Source organism: Dinoponera quadriceps, unplaced genomic scaffold (genome assembly GCF_001313825.1).
Source record: "Dinoponera quadriceps isolate SergipeBrazil2010 unplaced genomic scaffold, ASM131382v1 scaffold4009, whole genome shotgun sequence".
Taxonomy (NCBI): Eukaryota; Metazoa; Arthropoda; class Insecta; order Hymenoptera; family Formicidae; genus Dinoponera; species Dinoponera quadriceps.
The window spans coordinates 782,779-807,933 of NW_014557992.1; the positions used below are offsets into that span (position 1 = coordinate 782,779).

At 48.9% G+C, this 25,155-nt stretch overlaps 1 protein-coding gene and 1 long non-coding RNA gene across 2 annotated transcripts in view; one reads left to right on the plus strand and one right to left on the minus strand.

The window, feature by feature from the left end:
* LOC106749601 overlaps nucleotides 1–21,810 on the minus strand; it is a 28,737-nt gene extending 6,927 nt beyond the window's left edge. Inside the window, exon 1 of the mRNA XM_014629249.1 lies at nucleotides 20,499–21,810. Coding sequence (XP_014484735.1) covers nucleotides 20,499–20,640 — 142 coding nt within the window. The 5' untranslated portion in view covers nucleotides 20,641–21,810. The remainder of the gene's footprint in view (nucleotides 1–20,498) is intronic.
* The window catches only part of LOC106749603, a 50,767-nt gene that overhangs the window by 977 nt on the left and 24,635 nt on the right, over nucleotides 1–25,155 (plus strand). Inside the window, exon 2 of the long non-coding RNA XR_001374872.1 lies at nucleotides 18,113–18,248. This is a non-coding gene — a long non-coding RNA (uncharacterized LOC106749603). The remainder of the gene's footprint in view (nucleotides 1–18,112; nucleotides 18,249–25,155) is intronic.

Below are 25,155 nucleotides of genomic sequence, written 5' to 3' on the forward strand. Positions count from 1 at the left end.
CTCCCTCCTTCCCTCCCGCCTTTGCCCGCTCTCTCTTCCTCTCGAAATGATTTGGTTGCCACGCGTGCCCCGATTTTTCCGGATAAATTATTTCACCGTCACGGGCGTGTATTAGACTTTTTCTTTACGAGCGATCAGTGATTTTGTAATATTTCATATTTCTTTTCATACGCGTTTCATTGAAACTTCGGACAAGAAATGGTGATGTTTCGAAATTAAATTATTTATCTTGAAGTTTTAATACACTCCAGGATGACCTCGTGTCCCGTACAATCACTTAACTCTGTACACTCGTTCCTGCTTTCATATCGTTTACATCTATTTAATAAAAATTTACTCTATTGTTTAGTACAATGCGCGTCCCGGCTCTTGAAAGCCAGTCGAAGCCGGGAGACGGGCTTTAGTGACGCATTTATTATGAATAATTTATGATTCAGCACGGCATTTATTTTCCGTGTGATATTATTTCCTAGTATGCGAGCCTTCTCCCGCGCCCGGCAGCTGCGGGCTTACAATTCAGGCTTACGAGCGCAACAGCTTCCGATGCATACAACGCGGCCAAGTTTTCCTTATTCATTGCACGGTTGATCAAATGCAAAGCCGATACCTCGAGTTTTATTCCGCGCGCATTACATCTCGCGACGAAGAAAAAAAACTTTCGACAATTTATTGCCTCTCGTTCTTCACCCGTCCCTTGTGAATAACGGTGAAAATCGTACCTGTACTTTATACTTTGGCGTCGGCTCGTCGATAACGTTTCTCACATTCATACAAATATCTCGAGCGGTGGGAAGAGAAAACGTAGGTCGCTAGGATGACCAATATTCGCGGGACATGCCGGTTTTCGGCTCTTATTAGAAGCATCTCGAAAATAAATACACAAAATATAATAATAAACTGTACTAAAATTCATTCAACCCTCTTAAACTGCGAGCGCTGTCAATAGGCGTCACATGAAAGGTCATTGATTAAAGAAATGTTTATTTCAGTTTCTATTTAATTAAAAGAATCTTAATATATTTTATTGAAATTATTTAATTTTTTTAACGCACAACTACATATTTTTTGTTCCATTGGATGTTTTTTAATTATTTTATTTCAAAAATATCAGTCTAATTTTAAACATAATGATTATTTATATTAAAACATAATAGGAAATCAAGCTCAGTTGATTGTTCGATCTTGACATTATCTATCTTTTATTTATATTTTATCTATAAACTTATTTATCTTTCATCAAAAGTTCCGATTTTTTTTTATTGTGTCCCGATTTTTCAAAGTCAATATCCCGTAAGTGGCGTTGATCACAAGTTACTAATCCTAGAGGTCGCCCACGTCGAAGGGTGAGCGAATCCGACGCGCTAGATTCGCGCGAGGACGCGGACCCGAGGATATATATATATATTATGTTTTAATGATTGGGGGGATCGTGATTTGCGCGATAACATCGATAACATCGTGAAAATATCGAGCTTCCGAAAAAATAAATAACCCCCGACGCAATAACCGGCGCGTTAGTCACACTAGGCGCGTTATTGCTTATTCCCCTTTTGGCTTCGTTTTTCTCCCAGTGCGAAATACCACCCGCCTACATGTCTGCGTGTCGCGAGCAACAGTTTCTGGCCGGCGGGCAGGCGAGAAAGCTCATAAGCTTTCTGGTTCGCGCGAGTCGCGCAACAAACTATCGCGCCCGGCTGCCGCGGCGGTCGACTGCCATTAATCGCGTTATTTTCCCGCTAATTAAGCGCGCGCAATAAATTTGGCAGCCGGCGGCTCGTTTATTCGTTCCTTCGCCACGTCGACACGTCGATACGCTTTTTGTCCTCGACTCATGATTTTCTTTTCTCTCTTTCCCCCTCCCCCTTTTGTCGCCCCCCAGAAAGCGACAACAAACGGCCAGCTGAGCGCGTTTGTACCGCCTCTCAATTTTTTTATCTCTCTACCCTTTACACCCTTTCTCTCTCTCTGCTTCTTCCGGCGAGAAACAGCACTATTACGGGGTCGAGAGTTGGCGAAATAAATTTCTGGTTAAGCGAACTTACGCGCGTTGCGATTTATGAGAGCCTCCGGGACGCGCCGTTCGCGTTCGTTTAGGCTGCGCAGTAAAACGTTCAATTTTGGGAAATTTCTTGCGGTGCCGTTAACAGCAGGTGCATCCGTTGCGAATTAATTCAGGCCGCCGTTTTGTTCGGTTTCACAAACGATTCGTTTGGGTAGGAATTATTTATTCGCTTGTGTACGCGAGAGAGCACGTGTTCGAGAGGACCGAGAGACTCTGCAGCGTTAGATTCTGCATCGTAATTCGAGCCGTCGTTCTTTCATAACGAGAGACCATTAATCCTATTAATTTATCCAGCATACGTCGTCTCGAGTGCTCCGTATCATCGCTTAAATTCGTGGCTTCGGTATTGTTCTCAGTACACTGACATTGGCGATATTCAATAAAGTGAATGAAATTATAAACTAAATTATTCCGCATAGCATATTCATTTATTCGATAGTCACGATCATTTAGAAATTAATGCGCCGAGTGATAAAAATGTTCACGATATGAACATACGATGTGCAATAAAGCCGGCGGTGCCCGAGTTGTCGTTAATTGCTTGCATTTAATTTCGATTGTCCGTTTATTCATGAAAATCGATCGCGCACCTCGCACTTTTAATTAGCACCGTACAATCGGTGACTACAGGAGGAAATAACGGCGATATGAAATTTAAAAACAACAGGTACGGGCAATTATCACGCGCTCAATTATTACACCACAATTAGCCCACCCTTTCCGATCTTGTTTTGCGTCCGGATTAAACGCAAACAGCTTTGAAACTTTCAGGAACGCAGGGCCGACGGTGCGTTGTTGTTCCCGTCAGACAGGACAAATTGTTTCGTTGAAAATAATCCACGATTTTCTCACGCCGCTTCGAGGCGCGATCTTCGTGCCGCGCCTCGTTCATTGGGACGATGTCGCGCGGCGTTGCACGCGAGGAAAAGGAAACCGGTTCGAATTTCTTCCAAAGCAACGGGAGGATACAGCAGAGCGTGCGTGTATGAAGACTAACAGCTTCGCAGGCCCGCTTGCGCGAGGACATTAAAACAAATCGTTCTCGCCCCACATTTGACGCCTCGGCGTGGGTAGACCTTGCCGAGGAGCGTTCGCGAGCTCGGGGAGGAGGGAAATGAAGGATTGGTTAACAAGAATTACTCGAAAATTCGAGAGGGCTTGTGGGAAGGACGGTGGTGCCGTCTTTTATTACGAGATGTGGGCGGGTCGGAAGTCAAGTGGTCAGCCGCCGAGTTCTTCTTCCCTCGGCGGGGAGGCGGACACCCGTCGCTTCTTCAACTCGCGCTCAAACAACGTACTCACGCACACATGTACGCGCCTCCTTCCGTGTGTGCGGGCCCTTTTTAAGCTCTCCCACGCAACGTCGTGTGCAACGATCAGTTGCTCTCGAGCGCGCGCCCGCTCGCGTTTATCGCCGCTTATCGCGCATGCATATTCAGTCCGCGCGAAAATCGCTCGTGCCCCAACCGACGCACCTGCGTGCGAGCCGGGCATCTACGCGGAGTAATAAGAACACAAAACGCCGTATATTAAAACGATATATTATCATCGCCGGCTGTTATCACACATTACGATGCGGTATGCGTGCGCGGTATTCCATTCCGGCCGGTGATGCTTTTTGCTCGCTTCTCGCGGAAATTTGAATATCAGATTCATATACTTGGCCGAAAGAGGGACGGACTCGCGTTACGTCGAGCCACCGAGAGAGCCGCTCGAATACACTTCCTCGTCGAGGAGGAGGTGCATTCCGCACGTCGATATTCTCCGTCGGCAGCTGATCGCGAAGAACGCGGACGCTATTGTCCTCCCAATTGGCCGTTTCAATTGGTATTATTGTTTATTGCGGATCCCCCGGTGGTCGTGCGGCTAGCGCGCAATAGTGCACCTAATCTCCCCCCGACTCGGGGACTCGCCTTATAATAATTATCGCGAGTACACGCGCGTACACGTGCGCACACATGCACGTATAATTTAGCCGTCGCGATAGCCGAGCGCACGCACACGCATTCCGCTTCGGATCGCGCGTTGCGCACGTATGAATCGCACACCAGCGGACGCGCGCGGGTCATTGCAGCCGCAATTGGCTGGAATTAGTGACGACATTGTTCAGTTTACCCTCCGTCAGCAATTACCGCTTTAATCGCCGCGGAGGATTTTTTTTTCTTTACCGCGCACTCGACGACGTCGTCCGTTGACGGCTCGGCGATGGAGTGTCTTATTGACGTTCATCAAAGCGCTGCGATTCGTGCGACGCTCGGGATTATTGTTCCGCCTTTCCCTTTGCGAGCCGCGTCTCGCGGCCTTCGAGTGCGCACGAGCGCGCTCTCCCGAGAGTACAAAAGTCCAAGGCCCGTTTTATTGTTATATCGGACGAAACTTTCTCTCTTTCTCTCTTTCTCTCTCTCTTGCATGACAGCCGATATATATTCGCGCGCGTAATTCGGGGAGACCCACCCTTCGGCCGTTTCTTGATTCTGTGCTAATTATTCGGTCTACCGTTCTAGCTGAAGAATGAAGTAAAAAGGACACTTATCGATGCCGTGTATATTTATATATGTATAGGGAGGAGTGTCGCATGATCCACGTTGCCGATTTCCTAATTACAATCACTTGGATATTAGAGGAAAAAAAAGGAAAGTTCTCAAGATGATAATGATAACGATGGTACTAAAGATTGTGTCCTGTTTATTATTTTATACGCGACGTACACTATAGATTTGTAGTACTGGCAGTGAATGGTCGGAGCGCAACCGCACTGAACGTTTAATGATTGTCGCTTTCGATTAGTACGTTCTTCCGGATCTATCAAAAGTCTAGAAGAATATTCCAATCACAGACAATAGTCACTTATTATGCTGCTTTCTCTGCTGAACATAGCCATTCTTTTGGCGCCAGCAAAAAGATAAATTTCGTGTTACATACATTTGTCGAATAGGGACATTTATTTTCTAATTTTTGTATTTCCGTCAAAATCGGAGAAAGCCGGACAAAATCGGACAACCGGAAAACTATTTAGAAAACGAGACTATCCGAATGTAAACCAGACGGGTTGCAACACTGCGCACAATACTTCGCGTTGAATTCGCTGATGACACTCATTATAATTGAAGTTGCACTCGTGCGAGAGATTTACTAGAATATTCTATACTCTATTTATGTAATACGAGTATAAAACACATTTCTCTCTCTCTCTCTCTCTCCCTTTCTTTCTCTCCCTACTTCCTTATCAATGATTAATGAGTATTATTTAATGAAATTCGTGATGGTAATACTCGTTTCACATTTCCGTGAAATGACATTTCGTGTTTCTCGTGTGTCACCTATATTACGCTACGCTGATTATGACCGCCCGAAGGACTTTCGGCAACGAGCCAATTAGCCTGCACGCATAGCCAGTTCGAGCCGACGAAACGGTTTCTACCCGTCCCCCTCCACCGTCGTGAAATAAAGCGCGACTAGGAGATCGCGGCAAATGAGCACTTTCTCGTTAAGCACTCGCTAAGTACTTAAGCGGACGAAACGATTCGCCGCCAGCCACCATATTGCGCTGTTCCAATTGAACCGGCACGGAAATATCGAGCGAAATCCGCGCGGCGGAAATCAAATGCTCGTTCGAGAGTAAAGTCGGATAAATTGCGCCCGCGGATACACAAAATCAAAATTAGAGGGAGAAATATCGCGCACGGCCTTTATTCCCGTCGCCGCCGCAGAGATCGCTATTCGCCGCGGACAATTTTCGCGGTTAAAAAAGTTCGAAAAGCGCAGGGGGAGGATTTCGCACGCGATACGCATGCACGTACACCCGCCAATTTTATTCTTCGTGAAATAATATCGACGTTTAGAAGCCGCCAGGCACCGTCCCTCCCCCTCTCCCCTCCGATACATCCTTCTATCGGGTATCAGCGATATCACTGATCTCGTCGATTACGAATTTTTTGTTATTCTGCGCGCGCACGCGAGTGATCGATATCTACAGCGGAAGAGAAGAATCCCGTTCATATTAGCGCGGTGAGATATCGCCCGGACAGTGCTCGCACAGACACGAAAAACGTGAGCGGGATTTAATTCGGAATTAACGGCGATCCGACGATAAGCAGGAGAGAAGTGAAAGCGAGAGAGCGAGAGAGAGAAAGAGGGGGCGAAAGGTGGCGGTTCGATAATTGCTTCTCAAAGCCGGGTTACCGTCCGTCGCGCTCGCTCTCGCCCGCCTGAACCACGGTATTCTAGCCACGGGCTATGCATTAATTCGGGAACGATCCCGCGGGAGGAGTAAGGAATGCCGTTATAGCTAGCTCGAGCTACCATCGTAGCTCGTTCCTCCAACTTCGGATAATTGCTTACGAATTTACCCGACGCTGTGTGACCCCACGTACGTTTTCTTGCCCGACCGCTGTCGCCGTGATGCTGACAGCACGTGGTCACCACTAGGGTCACCGCCACTCTCTCTCTTTTCTCTCTCTCTCTCTCTCTCTCTCTCTCTGCTTTACTCCATTCCTCTCGCTCCCGACCCTCTTCCTCCAGCAGCTGCTTCGCCGACCGACGCGATGCAGGTGCGCGATTCCGGTGTCCCTCGAGACGGTCGAGGGACGCCGCAGCCGTGGAGACCTTTGTCCTCCTTCGTGTAAATTAACCATTGGATACGAACCGGCGGGCCGATGTTTATAGTGTCTCTTAGTATACGGCGACGGTAAAGCGTTAAAAGGGAGATGCGATCTGCATACTGTACCGGCCGATCCAACGGAATCGGAACTAGCTTCTACGGGATTCTAATAATAGCGCGGGGACGCGATGCGCGTACGCGACGCCTAGGGAGGCCTCGATCTTAATTGTAACGATGTCCATCGGCGGATCGAAAGGTGATTTTCCCACAATTGAAATATTGAGATACGATAACTTTCGATCGTGACAAATTAGTTTTAGCATGTCTTAATTCGAGGTATTATTAGATTTGTTTTACACGCCAAATTTCGAATGGGAATTTTGTATGCTTTAGATTGAAATCAGTTGGTCCGTCAAACAATTTTCTTAGGAATCCCTTGAAATTTTAGCTGAATATTGGAAATACTACGTGTCTGTAAAGCTAAGAAACGATGATTAACTATTCGGAAGTTGAAATATTCGCAACTAAAGATGGCACTTTGTCGATATTGTGTGTGTGTGTGTGTATGTCTTAATTTCGCTCAAAATTAATGTTTATTATTTAGATATTTAAATGAAGCTATAAAAAGGTACTTTTGTCAATAAACAATCAACTTTAATATCACTATTAAAAATCCGGTACTGTATGGAGCAACCACTTTAACCCTTTTAGTGCCGAGCAAAAGTATCGTATCTATGCGCAGAACACCGAGCAAATTTGACGAATTTGTTAAGGTTTGGGAAAAAACTCATAAAAACCAAACTAAAAATGATATTTACAAAATTCAAAAAGCAGCATATTACGAAATAAAGAAAGAATAAAGTAATGTCAATTGTATTTCAATATTTGTTGAAAATCGTACGAATAACATCAATATAAAACATGATGAGAAACATAGAAACAAGTTTCTCTTCTACAAACAATATTTGCACATAAGAATAATCATCGTTTGATCACAGTTTTATGTAGATCACGTAGTATGAAGTATAAGTATTACATTTTCAGTCATTTTTAACAAAATAACTAATATCGGACCTGAGAACTGTCCCGTGTTGAGTTTCTACCTTATCACTCCAGTGTATACAGAGCCTCGGCGCCAACCAGCATAGAATATAACAAAAAGTTCGACCCAAAAACAATTTTTTAAATTCTTCTGCAATGAAATTAGACCGTTTATAACGTTTTATAAATGTATTTTGAGATAGAGCTTTCTCGCAATGCGAATAGTAAGACGCCCTCGGATACGCGACGATTTATTGTCGCTGGCACTTTTCGCAAGTGTTGCGAACGACGATACATCGTCGCTCGACGCTAAAAGGGTTAAGAATGACTGTGAAGAATATTATTCGGATATTGATAATTCTGAGGATTTTCGTCCGACTGCAAAATCAATGCTGCTCTCGAATGGACTGCGACAGCTCGAAGCAACGTGTCGAGTGGATTGTTGTGAGCAAGAGTTTATTTGCCGACACGTCGAATAAAAATTGACGCTCGACGTGAACGGCCGAGATCGGCTTGCATAAATGACAATTCGCGGGTCAGAGAGCCTGGGAAAGAGTGCGAAACTTTCACGTCATCTTCTCGTTTGTCTGTATTCAACCGCGGCACAATGATCTCCGCCGTTCTCGCAGATTCCACCGCTGCAGCTGCGCGAAGTACTTGCTCGCGAATACTACGACATTTCAGTAAGAAACGCAATACGTACATATATATATGTATGTACGTATGTATGTATACAGCGGCATTGTCGTCTGCTGCGCAAAGTAAGCAGCTACGGGACAGCAGTAAAGCAAATTTACGGTAATGAAACTGTAGCAAAGTAAGTTGTAGCAAAAGGAAACGTAATTAAATCTGTCTAATTAATCTTTCGGTCGCGGTCCCCACACGACAACTGCAATCCGTACCGTACCAGCCGCGTCGTCTTTCTTCAAGGACATTTCAAACGACAACTGTGTGTCTCGCTCTCTCCGCTCAAGTTTGTGCCCGCGTATTTGATTAAAGCACCGGCTCTCGGGCCGTTCCGCGCGCGGAGCGTCGTTCAATTTGCCACCGGGGGTGAAATAACGACACTCGGCGCCGCTAATTTGGTATTTACGATTGCCTTGTTATTAAACGACTTACAAAGGATATACCTCCTAATAATATTACTTACAAGGGATAATATACTTACAAAGGATATACCTCCTAATAATAACGATCGGAATAACAAATACCGGCATCACCGAAGGTGGATCTCGCCGAGAGAGCTCTTCGCGCAGGTAAAGCCGCACGACAAGGGCAACGACATTGGGGTAAATTAAAAACAAACCACCGGGCTACGTGCGATCTCTCAAGTAATTCCGCGATTTCTCCCGCGGAAAAGGCTTCCCCCGTAATTTATTCGGGCCTTTTTAAAACCGTTCTCGTCGCTCTCGTAGGAACACTAGCACTCATCTGAACGTAACCAGGCGGAGGAACTGGCGGAGGTTAGATGGGGAAGGGAGGGGACGCACAATTGCAGCGCACCAGACTGCGGAATGACAATGTGGGCGGAGGGTAGTAATCACGACAATAGAGGAATAACCGTATCCGCCGTTGCCTAGCCTCGTATAACGAGATTGCCGATGATAGCAATCGCGGCCGCGGCGAAAGAGAGGCCGTACGTCGGCCTTTGAATCTCCCTAATTAATGCTGCGCGCACGCGGAGCTCTCAATTCGGCGAGCTCGAAATACGACTATCCGTGACGCGCCGAGTTCGTGTGTGTGTGTGTGTGTATCGCGAAACTTTAGGCGCGCGAAACGAAATTGCCGTTGTCGCCAGCACGCCGCGCGCGCCGGTGTCGGTTTGTCGACGCGAACTCTCGCGCAATTTTGCTATGCTGTCGGCAAAAACGGCGACTCTCGTCGGCTAAGCTCGCCAATCTGCATGGCTAATAAGAAGCTGTCACGCGAGTGACCGCGCGAGCGCGCGCCTTGTTACGCTCGGACTCGCTGCCGCGCTCGTACTTGAAGACGTGTCTCGAGCGGTTATTGCCTTATTTCACGCTTCCCGTATTGTCTTTCGCGTTAAAATATTCAAGTCACGCGGCCGCAATAAAGCAACTTTGTATCGCGGGGAATAAAGCGCTTAGCGCCGGGCCGAGAGAGAAAGAGAGAGAGAGAAGAGATGAAGAGAACGGGGCGGATATAATTCATAAATTTCATTTCTCATTTATTTGAATATCTAATTAATTAATTTCTAGATAATTGACTCGGGTTAATGCAATTTCTGAACAATCAGTTTCAAGTAAATGCAATTCTTCTGCTTAAATTCGCTTTATCTTAATTTAATTGTACAATTCCCGCTTTGACCGGTGGTTTTTAACGGTTGTTTCTACGCGCGACTTACCGTTTTAATAGAACGAAAGAACGGAAGAAAATCAGCCGATGATACGATTGTATGGATTATATAAGTTAAAAAACGGCTGTTCTCGAGATCGCCCGTCACGGGCGATCTCGCGCGGATTATCTCGCTGCGGATCCGCGCGACACGCACAGTCGTCTCGCTTATCATTCGCGATTTTTCTCTCGCCGCGCGCGAACCGCGGTTTTCACGGCGGCGCATAATTTTTAATTGCGCCGCCGCCGTCGCGTCCTTTTGTCCCGCCGGCGCTTTTTCTCCTCCTGCGACGACACTCGACATCGCCAAGATAATGAAGTCCCATCGGAACGACGGAGAATACACAATTAGCGCTCGTGACATCGTCATCCCGTGGTCTCTGAATGCCAGTCCGGCTCGTGCTCGACCATACCGCAACCACTCAAATTCGCAACGAGAGGAAACTCCGCCGCAATTGTTCTATGATCGTTCGTTCGTGCGACGCGGAGATTCCACCGCTGCGATATAATATTTGCTCTCCTTTTCTCTCCCCCCTCCCCCCCCCCTCCTTCTCACTCTAACTCTTTCTCCCCGCCTGTTATTCCGTTCTCGAAACCTCGTGCTCGGTACGCTCCTACGTACTGTTTCTTTATTCCTTTTAACTCTCCGCGCAATGTCGCGTGCGTGTTTTCTCTAATTGCGTGGGACGCGCACGCACGACGACGCTGTCGGACGGAGGGCGTCGCTGTGTACGTGCGAGATTTCGACTTGCGATTCGAGCCCGGGCTCCCTGTGTTTATACTACAGCGGATAATAACCGAGGTAAGCGGGGCCTTTATCCCCCTCGTTACGCGCCGGGGCCGCAATTATCATTTTATCGCAGCGGATGCGCGATTTACGACGCAGCCCCTTCTTGGGGCCGGCTGGATCTCCCCTCTTCTTTTCTGCCTTCCCTTTTATATTAGCGACGCGTCCCGACGACGGGCGCGCACTCATTAAACGTCCGACTACGGCGAGAGCTTCCGCGGACACCGAGTGCTGTCCGAGAAGCTTTCGTCGCGGCGTTATCGAGAAGCGTCGTTAACGGCCGGCGATTCGGGTCAAACGCTTCAGCCCGTGTGTGCCATAAACACGCGCGCAGCAGCGGCGGCGCGCAGCAGCGCGCAGAAATCCGCAAATGCGTGTTCCTACGTATATATATCGTATCGCGCGCGCGTTTGAGCGAAAGCTCTCGTCGGCCGTCGACCGCAACGCGCACTCGAAACGTAATGCATAGACGAGATAGCGAGCACCCGCTATCGAGCGCGTGTACGAGCGGGGCCGCGCGCGAGCCACGAGCGCCCGGCGTAATTCGATTATTAATTTAATAATCAATCATCGACCGGCTGGCAATCGCGTTAGTAACGCGCTGTTAAATTACATCGGTCGCGAGCGAGCGGCCGCGTGAAACGGGAAGCTGCGGCCGGTGCTCTTTCCTTGATTTCCTCCGTGAGATCCGACACGCGGCGCGATCGAGTATTCGAGGATCGAACAAGTCGTCCGACCCGCGGACTCCCGATTCTACGTAGGAAGAGCCGTGAGCTGAAATATTTGGGCCTCCGAAGAAGAGGCGGCACTCGCGGGGACTCGTGAAAGTTCCAGAGCGGTGCCAGCGGGAAATCGGAAGTTTCACAGGGAGCAGCGTGGACGGAGGAGGGGGGAGGCATTATCGCGACCTTCCAATTTCCAAGTTACACATTTTTGCGGGCACGGCTAGCAAAATGCCATCGAAGTGAGGTCTATTTGAAATTAATCGCCAATCATTGTCGCATCATTGTCTATTCACCTGCTCCGAACGAGAGCGCGAGCGGCTCTCCTCCTTCGCGCACCTGCCGCTCTCGTAATCCGGCAACCGCGAATTTCGTGTTTCTGCGAGAGCAGAGGGCCGACTTCGAGGGCATCGGGGATCCTCCTGAGGACTCGTAAGACCGCGCGTAATCGGGCATCCCGTACCACGAGCGAAACACCGCCGGCCCGCCGGACCTCCCTTAGAGCATCCGCGTGTGCGACGCGGCTGTTTTTCGTCATCGATTATATCGCTCGCGGATTGACCGAAATGCAGTGCACGCGGCGTGCATGCATGCATACCTGCACGCATCCATGCACGCGATCGGACGGAGGGGGCCTTTAAGCGAACGCGAGATCGACAGCCGAAAGTGGTGCTCCAACGTGCCGGACCACCGTGGCTCTCGTTTTCCCCATTGTTTCTGCGAGCGACGTCGAGCACGCGGCCGAATAATAAATGCGATCTTCCCTCTCGTCCTCTCCCACTTTCTCGCCCTCTCTCTCTCTCTCTCTCCTTCTCTCCATCCCTCTCCTCTCTTTCTCTTCCTCTGTCTATCTCGCATCCTCCACTCGTGGAGAGATCCACGAGGTCGTGGACAATGGCGATCGAATGTACGAGCCAAAACGGAGTTCCTCCATTATCTCTCTTTCTCTCTCTCTCTCTCTCTCTCTCTCTATCTCTCTGTCTCTCGCGCGCGTTGTCAATTACGCGTCGCGCCGCTGCCACGGAGAGAGGACGAGAGAACTGGCCGTCTCCGTCGCGATTCTTTTTCTCCTCTTGAGCTTATTGTTTTACCTCGATTATGCTGGAGAAACCACTCGATTAACGTCATCGCGCACACGCGATTATGACAGGAGCGTGGATCTTCATTAACGCGCCGGCAGCCTCTCTACATCGCGGATCGCGCTTCGAGTGCCTCGCTGTGCCCGCGCGATAATACGACACCGTGTTCACCGCGGAGGTGAACGCTCGTTAGAATCTTGCGCGAATTATGAGGTAGAGCTCATGTTCCTCTCTCTCTCTCTCTCTCTCTCTTTTCTTTTTCCTTTCTCTCTCTTTCGTCAGAGGAAGATGCATTTTACTGTCCGACCTGTTGCCACGGCGAATTGATCTTATTAATATATATTATTTTACATTTATGCTTCCCTTTATTTCCTCCCGTTTCTTGCGTTGTGTTTAAGATCGATTATTCCCGCGCGGCGATATTCCAAATCAAAGGACCGAGTCGAACCCACCGGGGGATGTGCTTACGTTTGCTCTATCCTTGGGTCTCCTCCTGATTCGGTACGGAATTGATTCGCGACGGAACACCGGGCTTTAAAGGGACTCGAGCGAAGTAACGCAAGTGCACTCGTCTCGATTACCGCAATTGCTGCAATTCATGAAACTGAAACGCCGTGCCGCCGGGACGGCGTTTAACTCGACGGGATAAGCAGCGTGGACGAGGCGGCGGTAGTGGAGAAGGAGGAAGAGGTGGACGGGCGACGACGATGATCGATACGCGGCCAGTTAGCTCGCTCGCTACAATACCGCCGATTATGGCAATTAAGTACGGAGACAAATATGAAATTAATACTTGCGCGTCTGTCACGCCACGGAACGATCCCACGGTGCTATTAGCCGCACGCGAAGCGTGACAGTGTGAGAACACGTGTAATGTGCACGTGGCCGCGCGCGCACGCCTGTGTCTGCCGTGGGTATGTATGTGTGCGCGCAATAACCAAGCGATAATTTCGGTATCGGTTTGCGCACAGGTATTACGGCTGCCATTGTTAATTGCGGCCATTGTCGAGGGGTCAGGTATTCCAACGTCGGCGAAGTTAATGCCCTACATTTTAGACCACGGCCACGTATCAGGCACAGATAGGATTCACGAGAGTGAAGGGAAAGAGAGAGAAGGGAGGATGGGAGGAAGGGAGATGCGTAAAGAGAACGTGAAAGCGAGAGAGGCGGAGGGAACATCGGCGCTATTGTGTGTGTCGATTGAACCGAGTCGTCCTACATTGTGAATCCTGACTGCGCGATTCGTTCAACTTCGAAATTAACGGATGCACACGGCGTCGTTTAAAAAGCGCTCTCGCCGGACCGATGCCAGCTGTATCCCCTCGCAGAGTCCCGGCATGCGGCATCCGTTATGATAACCCGTCGTAGTCGTTGCGCGTAAATTAAACGCGGAATAAGCTCCTCGTTACATATAATAAGAGTTCGAATCCCGGGATCTCGAATTCGAATTTTATCCGACTAATTTATCATACAGTCCGACTCGTGATACCCACGAAGAGAAGAATAACGCTGTTCGCGTATCGATATCCGCAGTGACGGAAGTGCGGAAAATGAAAAGTGACGGTGACGAATCGTGGAAGTTGCAGACGGCAAGAGTACAGTCACGTTCGCAAATAGCGATAACGCATTCCCTTGGAACTGTCCGGCCTCGCAAACGTCAGCGGAAGCGTGGCTGCGAAGGCGGCCGGCGTAGCGTAATTCGCAACACGTGAAATCGGCGGTCCGGAGGTCACCCTGAGGATTAAACGAACGGTATGAGACCTCGGCGGAGGAGGTCGCGCGAGCGACGAAGCGTCTCTCGCAAAGGTAAATGCGGCCGCATATATTTACCGGCGTCGACGGGGGAGCGTCGCGGATTACATCGGTCGGTGATTCACGTCGGCCGCGCGAGAACCGATCGCGGCCCGATCGCCGCGCCGCCCCGATCTTAAACTGTCGTCCCGATGTGCGACCAGGTATTAAGCGCGACGAGTTCGCCCGGGGCCGTTTAAATCCCCGACGGTGACTCTTTCGAATTAATCGCCGGCGCGAGATTGGATTTACCGCTCACCACCGGGGGGATTATCTTAGGAGCAGGCCAAACATCGGCCCCGGGATTGGACCCGGGTCCTGGGAGGTAGCCCAGGAGGAGGTTCCTCGTTCCTGGGACACGGTGCCGGAGAAGCCATCTGTCTTATTGCCGATGCGCGCTACCCTCCTCGCCGCCGCCCTTACCTATCCCACCAGGCCCGTTCTTATTCCTTGCGTGTTTACGTATGAAAATGATGCACTCCGGCGGATAGCCTCGGCGCATTTTGCTTCTCCCGAACGCGTTCGACTGCACGAGAGGGTCCGCGCCGGAATGACCCACATTATACGCGCCCCCTCCCTTCGTTACTACGCTGTTATTATCTCTCCCCCCGTTCGCGAGAAGGGCCATCTTGGAAGATCATTAATCTCTCGTAGCCAGAAGCCGACGTTAAAGGAATCGTTCGAGAAGCGCGTTGTTTTACCGGGCAGGCCGGCGACGAGGCGTTCTTACCATCTCCTCCCTCGAATCGTCCGTGCACAAGCGCGGATTATTAATTCACCGGAAACCGTCGATAATTCCTCGTTCTCGGCGAGGAGAAGAAGTGGGGAAAAAAAAGGAACGGCTCGCGCGGAGGCCGCCTAAAATAACGTCTGTGCGGTAACGCGGCGGCGGAGGAACGTAACGAACGTGCTCGGTCTCTTTCTCTCTCGGAACGTCGCAAGGATTCTTGTTATTTCAATGCTTTTTCCCGGTGAGACCCGGGGAAACTGTGCGTCGTAAAGTAAGTCGCCTCGTGATTTCGCAGATTTAATGACGTCTGACTACAGCGACGTTTTTCCTCCCCGTTCTCTATCTCTCCCTTCGTATTCTCTACTCCCGCACGCTCTCTTCCACATCTCCGCGCAAGCGAGATCCCCCCCCCCTTCCTCGCAACGGGGGGATTACAATGTAATTCACGATCGTGTGGAATTAGCGGTGCCGCGCGGCTCGATAGCCTCGCCCGCCGTCTACGAATTACGCTCCGCGGGTACAACTTTAAATACGAAAGTTACACGCCCGCTTGTATTACGGCGTTGAAACGCGAACGACCGTAGGCGACCTGACGCGCGAGTTCGTGTTACCCTCTCTCAGGTGTGCGCAATATTTGTGCACTTACGTGCGCGCGCCGGCACGGTGTGTTATTAAACATGATAATAATTCGAGTGGAATACCGCAACGAACGATCGTAGCGCGGCGATAAGAGCGAATTAATTCCGCAATGATGCTAGCTTCGCCAGCGATCCTACTCGCGTCACGCACGCACACCGCGGTGTTACACGCCGCCTCGTCGGTGTCCGGTAAACTGCAAGAAGCCACCGCCGCTGCTTTTACCCGAGCTGATCGTATTGTAGTTGCAGTAATGCAATTTTATCAAAACTTCGAAACAATTCTCGATATGGCCTCGATCCAGCCCGCGCGCCCTCTCTATTTCTCCCTCTCTCTCCTCCTACCCTTTTTTCGTATTAACCGCCAAACAAATCCTATCGGAGAACCGACCTTCCTTAAATTTTATAGAGAAAATAGAGAATTTAACAGAGGGAGTATTTCTCTCATGTTAAAAATGACGAAGTTTCGGCGAATGGAGCTGCGCGAGGACGTTAATTAGTGGCGAGTTATCGTTAACTAAAGTTATAGTTTTCTTTAATTCGATAAAGAGACGTAATGTGGTAATTCATCGCTGAGAGAGGGAGAGAGAGAAGGAGAGAGAATCAACGTCACCGACTTCTTTCCGCAGATATTTTAAAGAAAATTCGGGAACGGGGAGAGAAACGCGGGTTCGTATTTCTTTTTTCCTTTTCCTTTTTACAACATTTAATTCGCCTCCTTCTCTCGTACGAGTGAGCGTGTACATTGTATTTTCCCTTCAACGCGATAGAAAATAACTCTTGCTTTCGAGCGGCGATTCAGTCAGTGGAGCATTCATGTCGGTTGGAGTCACTTGAACTCTAATCCGCAGGCATAAACTCGAATCTCGCTTGTTAATACCGTCAAAGAGGCACAGCCAGATGAGGCTATCGGCCCGCCTCTTGAAAATACTACGAGTATGTAGATAGAACAATCAAATGTAGCTACAGTTATCCAGGTATTAGCAGGTAATCTTGAGTGGCAGCTCCTTTTACACTAGCTACATATTATCCGCGTACGCGCATAGCGTCATATGCAACGGCTTATCGATAAATTCGCTCGTGATAACTTTTTATCAACATATCGACCGTTTAATTGTTACCGTTTTATCCGGGCACAACAATTGCCGAGGAAGTAATACTCGTCGTTGCATTGATTTATCGAATAAATGCATTTGGCGACCACACGAAAACAATCTTCTCTAACTTATCTCTTTTCTTGGGTTTCTTATGCGTTATTAATTATCCTTCAGTTCGATTGTTTCTGTTATATTTTTTATATATAAGGCGAATATCCCAATTCGTAAAAGTGTCCCAATTTGTGGCAATCGTACGTTTCTTTTCTTTTTTAAATAAGTCAAATAATATAGCCTTATATTTATCTTAAAATATGTTTTTATTCGAAATTTTGTATCGTCATCTGTTATAATAAGTTGCGAATAAAATTAAAAACCATAGCGAATGTTGGAACACCATAATTACAGGCGTGACAACTTAAACAGTTACTCGCCGACATCTTGGAAGTTGACCGTTATTTGTGATATTTCTTTGTAGTTTTGTTTTATCCTCAAGCGATTGAAATCGCATTGTCAAAGTCGAGCAGAAACTAAAGAATATTTTGCAAGCGAAGAAAGTAATAAAGTATATATTTTTTGTTAATATGTATTAATACGTGTATGCCACTAAAATCGATATTGGAATATTTATTTGACCTCCATTACTGATTACCTAATAAATATAACATAAAATGGTATAAACGTTCCTGTTTCTAAAGAGAAAATGTGAGTTGTAAATTTTATTCATTATACAGTTAGAGAATAATATCAAGATTGTAATTTACTCCTCTAAAATTTAGCAAATAGTGTAAATATGAGTTTTTGGTCTATAATGGTAATGTTTAGATCAGTAATAGGGACGTTCATATTTCTGTATCGTTTTGCGACATTCGAATAATGATTGTCAGTAATAGAGCTGTCCGTATGTTTGTTATTTGTCAGTAACATAAGCATACACGTTTCACACAAATTGGGACGAAATCAAAGTTGCATGTTACTAAACGGTACTTCCATCACTTTTGAGAACATATTATAAATTAATTGAAATTTTATCGTAAATTTAAGACCATTCATTAGAATTGGAATCCCAGATATTTAAACTTTTGAACAAAACAAATGTTATGCACTTAACACGTGTATTATTGTAATAATTTATTAATTTACCTCCACGACGAGATTACGTTGTTACAAATTAGGACATTCCCTTTATGTCAAGTTATATCTCTATTTGTGACAGGATGGCGGCAAGCACCGCGTGTTCCGGTAGTCACTTGGAACGGACAAGGTCCACGTGGGAGGAAACTTGTCGGCCGGTAACGAGCCGAAGTGGAACGAGCGATTTCGCGAGGTGACGTGACGATCGTCAGGCAGTGGTAAGTTTTTAACTAAAGCTGACGTAAAATCTAGCGCCCTCCTCCACGGTCGTCGAGCGGCGTCGCGTTCAGTCTCGGCGAGATTACGCGTATGTTCTCGCGATATTCTGATGGGCGGCAGCCGTTCTCTCGCGTGCATTTACTCGAATGGGTTAAAACTGCGGTTATTTGCGGTGCACTTCAATCGAATTGGCTGCCGTTTGCATAATCTCCTTCGTTGCCCGCGTCGCATCCGCGTGCGCTTTTCTTTCTTTCGCGTCGATCTCTCTTTCTCTCTCTCTCTCTCTCTCTCTCTCATGCTCCGTCTTCCTGCGCGCAGCACGTCTCTCCACTCCCGGCCAACCCCCAGAAGATCGCGCACCTTCTTTTTCCCCGTCCCGGCACATTTTCCGTCCGCGAAAACGATCGCGTTTCTTTGTTCGGCCCCGGGGCAAATTTAGAACCCACGATCGCGTTTGATTTATACCCGTCGGCGGATCGAATTTCACGACGAATCGTCCACTTCGCCCACCACGAAAACCCCGATTACAGCCACCGTGGTCAGCGTGAGGCGAACGATCGTCGACGAATCGTCTCAATTACGAGTTCTTGTCGGATTGGATTCCCGCAGATCGACTGCGTTTACGCGAGCCCGTCGTCACCGACGACGTCGTCGGTGACACACACGGGGAATACGTGCGCGCTGTTAGGAGGAAACAAATGACGCATCATGATCGCCTTGAATTTTGCACGTAACGGATTTGAATAAATTCCTGCAGCCGGAGAAATTGCTGGTCTTGTTCCTGACGTACTGAGATTGCAAGATTGTTTCCGCAGCGTGAAATAAAAATATTCCTTTCGAGATATTTATAGGTCCTTCGCGGATGTGTTTCTCCCGGGGGGGATTTCTCTTTGCGACCCTTCGAAGCGTCTTATTGTGCCCGCAAGACGCTAAATTAAAATTCAAAGGGTCAGCAAACGGTCACTCTCCGGCAAAATCACCGTCCGTCGCGCGGCACGAGCCCTCGCGCGAAATATGATTCGGCGATGGTTCGTACGAAATTCTGCTGTTCGACGTAAGATCGTTTCGCGCCGCGTCGCGCGCACAGAGCGACAATCGCTAATATCTGCAGTAATTGTCCAGCGCGCGTTGTTAATACAACCTAATTACTGGTAAGCAATCTGCGACGTGGATTGTATTCGCGCAGCAGTTCCAATCGCGGCTCGCGGACGTAATAGTCCGGAATTCACGTGTGCGACGAGCCCGAGCGTTTTACGGCGCGAATTACATCGGTAACGCTAAGTTTGTCGCGTTACGTGGCTCGACGCGAAGTTCTCGTTAAATTGCTTCGGCTCCCGTTTGCGATTCCAAAACACAGGTGTGTGTGTGTGTGTGTGTGTGTGTGTGTGTGTGTACATTTATATACATATGCATATTTATATACATATATACATACATATGCATATATGTATGTATATATGTATATTATATTATATAAATGTATGTCTACACGCGTATACGTGCATGTGTGTATGCGCATATATGTATATGACATTGTATATCGCTCAAAGTGAAAATTTCCCCGACGGGCGTTCGCTTTAAACGTCGCTGAATATTTATGATCCCAATCTCTTTTCAGCCTACGGTAAAACGAGGTTTACCTTCGTAATAGCGATGGAGGGGCGGGGGGAGGGGGAGGGTACGTGGTATCCACGCGATGACTTTAATAACTAGTTAGCGTATTAATTACGTTACTTTGTCACCGTTAATTTACCTATTAAGCACTTATCGGCGAAGTGACGTATAATGCGATCGATGTGATTATTCATTATGCTAATTGCGCGTAGCGCCGCGGAGATAAATCTTATTCCGGCTGCTACCGACAACACACCGTGATCTCTCTCGCCCGTGACATTTAAACATTTATGTATTCGCAAGAAAGCAATCCCATCCACTCCGGCGGCCGCCCCGGCGATCTTACGTCTAGCCGGTTTCACGGCAGCAGTCCGAGAGCGAGGGATCTCCTCGAACTCTTGAGGGATTAGAAAATAGAAATTATGTTTCGCAAAATTCACGAGGTGGTTTAAAGAAGATTAAAGTCGCGTGACGGTTAAAGGGCGGCATGTAAATCGTAAGCCGGGCGTTAACGTAGTAAGGAAGAGGAAAAATGCAGATTACACGACGGAGAGAGACAGAGTGAGGGCGGGAAAGTCGGGGAGGAAGGGAGGAGCAACGGGAACGTCGTCCCTGCGAGATTAAAGCTGTCTCACCTGTCGTCAGAGAGGAGTAGAGTAGCACCGACAGTAGTACGAGCTGCATTTTAGTCAGACACTTGCCGCACCTGGAGCACGATTCGCCATGCGAAGTGGCGCCCCACTTCTTCCTCTTCGCCTGCACCCTCGAGTACTTCATCGTTCACTTGACATTTGCGCGGCGATAATCGCGAACGTTTGTACAACGACGACGACGACGACGAGGAAAAAGTCTCACACCTCGTGGAGATGCACCGTCGGGAATTTCCGCGGTAATCGGGTACACCGTAGAAAACCTCAACGTTCTTCGATCCTCGCGAACTGATGGAGGGCGAGAAAGATAGATAGGAAAAGGAGGATAGAGAGAGAGAGGGAGGTAGGGTGAGAAGGAAAGAGGCACTCTGGCGAGAACGTCACGTGTTTCCCGACGAGAAAATCGTCGATTCCTCCTCGGTGCGTTAGAGACAGTCGGGTTGGCCGCATCCGATTCAACGACGGCCGGCAGCTCGTTCGAACGAGCGGAATGCCTTCGGTACGGTATATAGAGCTTGCCGATTTGTTCAGCCGCGGCGTTCCTGCGACGTTCCCACGCGGCAGAATTCCTCGTCGCCGTGCGCGCACGCTTCTTAAGAAGATTCGGAATACCGATCGCGCGCCCGGTTATCTCGAAAAAAATTCCAGCTTACTTACGGATTTCACGGGCGGGAGAACGCGCGGAATTTCTCCCGCTGCCGCTATTCGTCGGGATTTATTTTTCCGTCGCGACGTAGTCTCCTCTCTATTTGTGCCGCTCGGGCGGGTCGCAAAAATACCGGTCGCTGCCACCTTGCGCGCCGATACCGTGGTGGGAAACGGCCGCGGGCGCGTTTGCTCGCGAGCCGCGCTCGGATTCGATCAAAATTGAATTATCGCGTTGTACTTCTTATCTAACTTTCCTGCGATTTATCCGATCCCGAGGCGGGGCGAATTCCGTCCGGATTTCGCGATTTCTCGATACCGCCACGTGTTTTTCCCACTGGCGAGCCGGCCGTCGCGGGCAATAACCGTGCGCTCAGCTCTCGTGTATCCGCGCGAAAGTAGTAGTTTCGCTATTACTCCAGCTTACTTCGGTCATTTCGCGGGCTCTTCTTCTTCTTCTTCTTCTTCTTTTCCTCGGTTTTAACGATCTTCCTTTTATCGTCAGTTGTTAGACGACGAGAGGGAGACAGAGGGGAAGAACGAGCGAGCGAGCGAGCGAGAGAATGAGAGCGGCAGCTTCCGCCGTAAATGTTGTCCCACGTAAATGTTTTTTCGTCTCCCGCAACTTCCGGCTCTCCCACGGGCGCGGAACTTTTTAAACGAGGATCCGCGGTGTCTCCGTCTTCCTTCCCTTTTTTTTCCTCCGCGCGCGCGACGTTGCCCAGGTGTGCGCCACTGTGCGCGCACGTATATATCCACCCCCTCGAAACAGATCACCACCTCCTCACGACAACCGCCGCTCCTTCTCGCATCGCGGACAGCTCTCTCTCGCGCGCGGTGTAACGCGCATTAACGCCGTCCCGGTGATCTTCGTTCCTCAGGCCGCTAATTAGCGCGGAATAATTACTCGCCGTGGCGTCCCGAACGTCGATGCGTCTCGCGAACCTCAGACGGCCGGTTCGCATCGGGGGTTTTTTTTTCGCTCGCGAACGAACAGGTGCACGAGCGTTCCGTGCTGACTCGAGATTGTTCACGGACCGCGGAGACTCCTCATCGTTAATTAATCAGCTCCGTCGCCGGCTGCTCGTTAGTCACGAAGTTATATCAGAGTCGTTGCGCGGACGAGCGTTGCTCGAGACAGCCTGCGCTCTTCGCCGCGAATTTCATCCGGCTCTCGCAGTCGCTCGACGCGTATCCTCTTTTTTCTCACTCTTTCCTCCCCCCCTCCTTTTTTTTTTCACCACATGCACACGGTAGGAGGAAAAAAGAGAACGGGTCGTCGGGGATCACCGAGCGTGAATTGCAGCCTGTTCCGTTTCGCCGTTTATTTCGCGGCTCGGCGCACCTCCCTCTCCCCCTTTCTCTCTCGTGGTTCCTGCGGCTTTCCTTTTCCCTCCTGCCAGCCGGTTTCCCCGATTCTCGTCACGACGCTCCCGTGGATCCTTCCGCGGAGATTCGCGAGCGCGACGATTCGGACGACCCGATGCACCACCACCCACGTGACACTTTCGCCCGTGGCCACGTGCCGCGGCTGCCCCGGCTGTCCACCCCCCTACTTTCTTTCCTCCGCGTTGTCCTCCCGATAATCTCCTTGCCGCACCGTCCTCTCGGACACGCTACCACGAGCTACACACTTCCTCCAGTTCTCCGATCGGCACACTGTATCCTCTCACGGCGCGATGGTATCCTCACGCGCGTATTCTCACTGTCACTTTTGAGCACACGAGACTCGGTCGACGCACCGAGCGGACGAGGCGATCGGCGATCTATCAGCGAACTTTCGCCTCAATATCGGTCCTTCCGTCGCAGCGACCTCCCTCTCTCTCTCTTTCTATGGTCATCGGTACCGGTTCTACCTAAAGAACGTGATATGTCGCGATTTTCTCTTCCTTCTCCTTCCGACGAATGCCCCGTGCGCCGCGTTCGACGGGATCGCTTCGGTCTCTGCAATCATACGCGGGATACCACGCGAGAGTGCACGCGGTGTCCAGGCGAACGGCCGTGTCGTGGTGCTTTACAACAGGTACCCGGGAACCTTTTGCACCGGCAGTTCGTAGTTGACAGAAACCCTTGGCGGGAGCTGTACGACGAATAAGGTACCACTCCCACCCGCGCATGCTCCACCACCACTCTCCGAATCGCGCGATCCCCCTTTCCCCGCGATCTCCCTCCTGCTTATTTTCTCCTTTCCCCGTCACGCGGCCACGTCCCCCTCTTTCCATCTCTCTCTCTCTCTCTCTCTCTCTCTCTCTCTCTCTCTCTCTTGAGTGATCCCCTATTTACTCCGTTTTCAAAAGGTTTTCTCTCCCCTCCCTCTCTCTCTTGCTCTCTCGTTTTCTCTCTTCTCTTTGTCGAATTGTTCTCTCCAGCCACCAGCGCGCGTGTTTCTTCCTCTCTTTCTTCGTCTCTTTCTCTGGCCGCCCCACCACACCGTGTAACCGCACGTGGTGTTCCCATGTCGGAGTGGGGCAATCCATAAACCAATTAATTCGGGTAATAAACTCGACCCGAGGATGATCCGTCCGTTCGTCTGGACCCCCGCGCCTTCCCCCATCCGGAGAATAAACTGCCGGATCTTTCTGGCGACTTTCTTCGGCTCGGCGTGCCTTTGTTCGCCGTACTGCACCAGAATCGTCACGTCGAAAACCATCTCCCTATCTCGCCAGTTGGGCGGGATTAACCCTTTGGCCACGTACGACGTGTCAAAGGGATGTGGCTGGTCGGAAACTGGATAATGAATTTAAGAGATTACGCGCGTTTACTACATACTTTCTTCTCTCCTCTTTTATCTCATGCGCGTTCGCGTCAAGGTAGCCTCGACGTGGCGGCTTGTAATGTCTTCTAAAATTACATCCATCTCCCGCATGCTCCCACGAAGTGTCCTATAGTTTTAAAAGCTCGGAAAAAAACCCGATTTTCCTTTTCATTTCTCCTCCATTTCTCCTTCCATTTCTTGTCGGTTTCTTTCCGCGAAAAACGTGAAAAAGATATTTTTTTCCCTTTTCCACGGGGATTTTTTCGGTTTCTTTCCGCGGAAAGTGGAAAAAAGCTTTTTTTTTAACTCTAAAGTATCATATCTTAAAAAAAGATATGTAAATTCTATCGATGCCTTTTCCGCGATGCTGATTGGCTATCTCGATCTCAAGTGTTGCTCGTTTCGACCGTTTACCGCGAGCGGCTGCCGTCGCGAGAGTTACAATTTTTGACGGTTTGAATATCCGGGGGAAATTAAGCGTTATAAAATAATACATAATCTTAATATAATGTTACAATGTAAAATTAATGAATAAGTAACGTAACGGTGCTCTAGAACGTGTCTTGCTGACTGAGAATCGCGTGGCCGCAGAACCATTAACATCCTCGATGTGTTGGTGAACGGAATGGGAGATGTGCGTGATTCCTGAGTTTTCTGATTTGACCGAATTGTGCAATTGAAGCGCCTAGCAGGAACGCTAAATCTAAGAAGCACCAAAATATTGGAGTGATCACATTAAAACAATCAAGATTGTCATTAATTATATCGTACGAAAATAATAAATCCGTATGATATTTCTGTATTCCGAAGATAAAATGTTTATCTGTGTTACAAAGGTTGACGAGAGAAGTATGATGACACAGGTTGCCTGATACAGAAGTTTAAGCGGCGCTAAAAATGATGCTGAATACGTTCGATTAGAATGCGCTGATTAATCAAGTACGATACTATATGTAGCGCACGCAGGTGGGTAAATCGCAATGATTGTCGGTGAGAAAATGAATCACGCCAAGATCGTGTATCCTAACGACAAAGGATTTCTTAGAGAAGAGGAAACTCAGGAATTAATAGCGCGCGTGATAACGCGCATTTGCAGTGTCTAGTATCTTAAACGAACGGAAATTCGTTATTGGGCACATACACATTCGCACGGCCACGCACGCACGCGGAATGATGCGTCGAAACGGGGACGAAATAAATCGTCGATCCGTTTATCGCGATTAATCCAGTAAAGGATTAAAC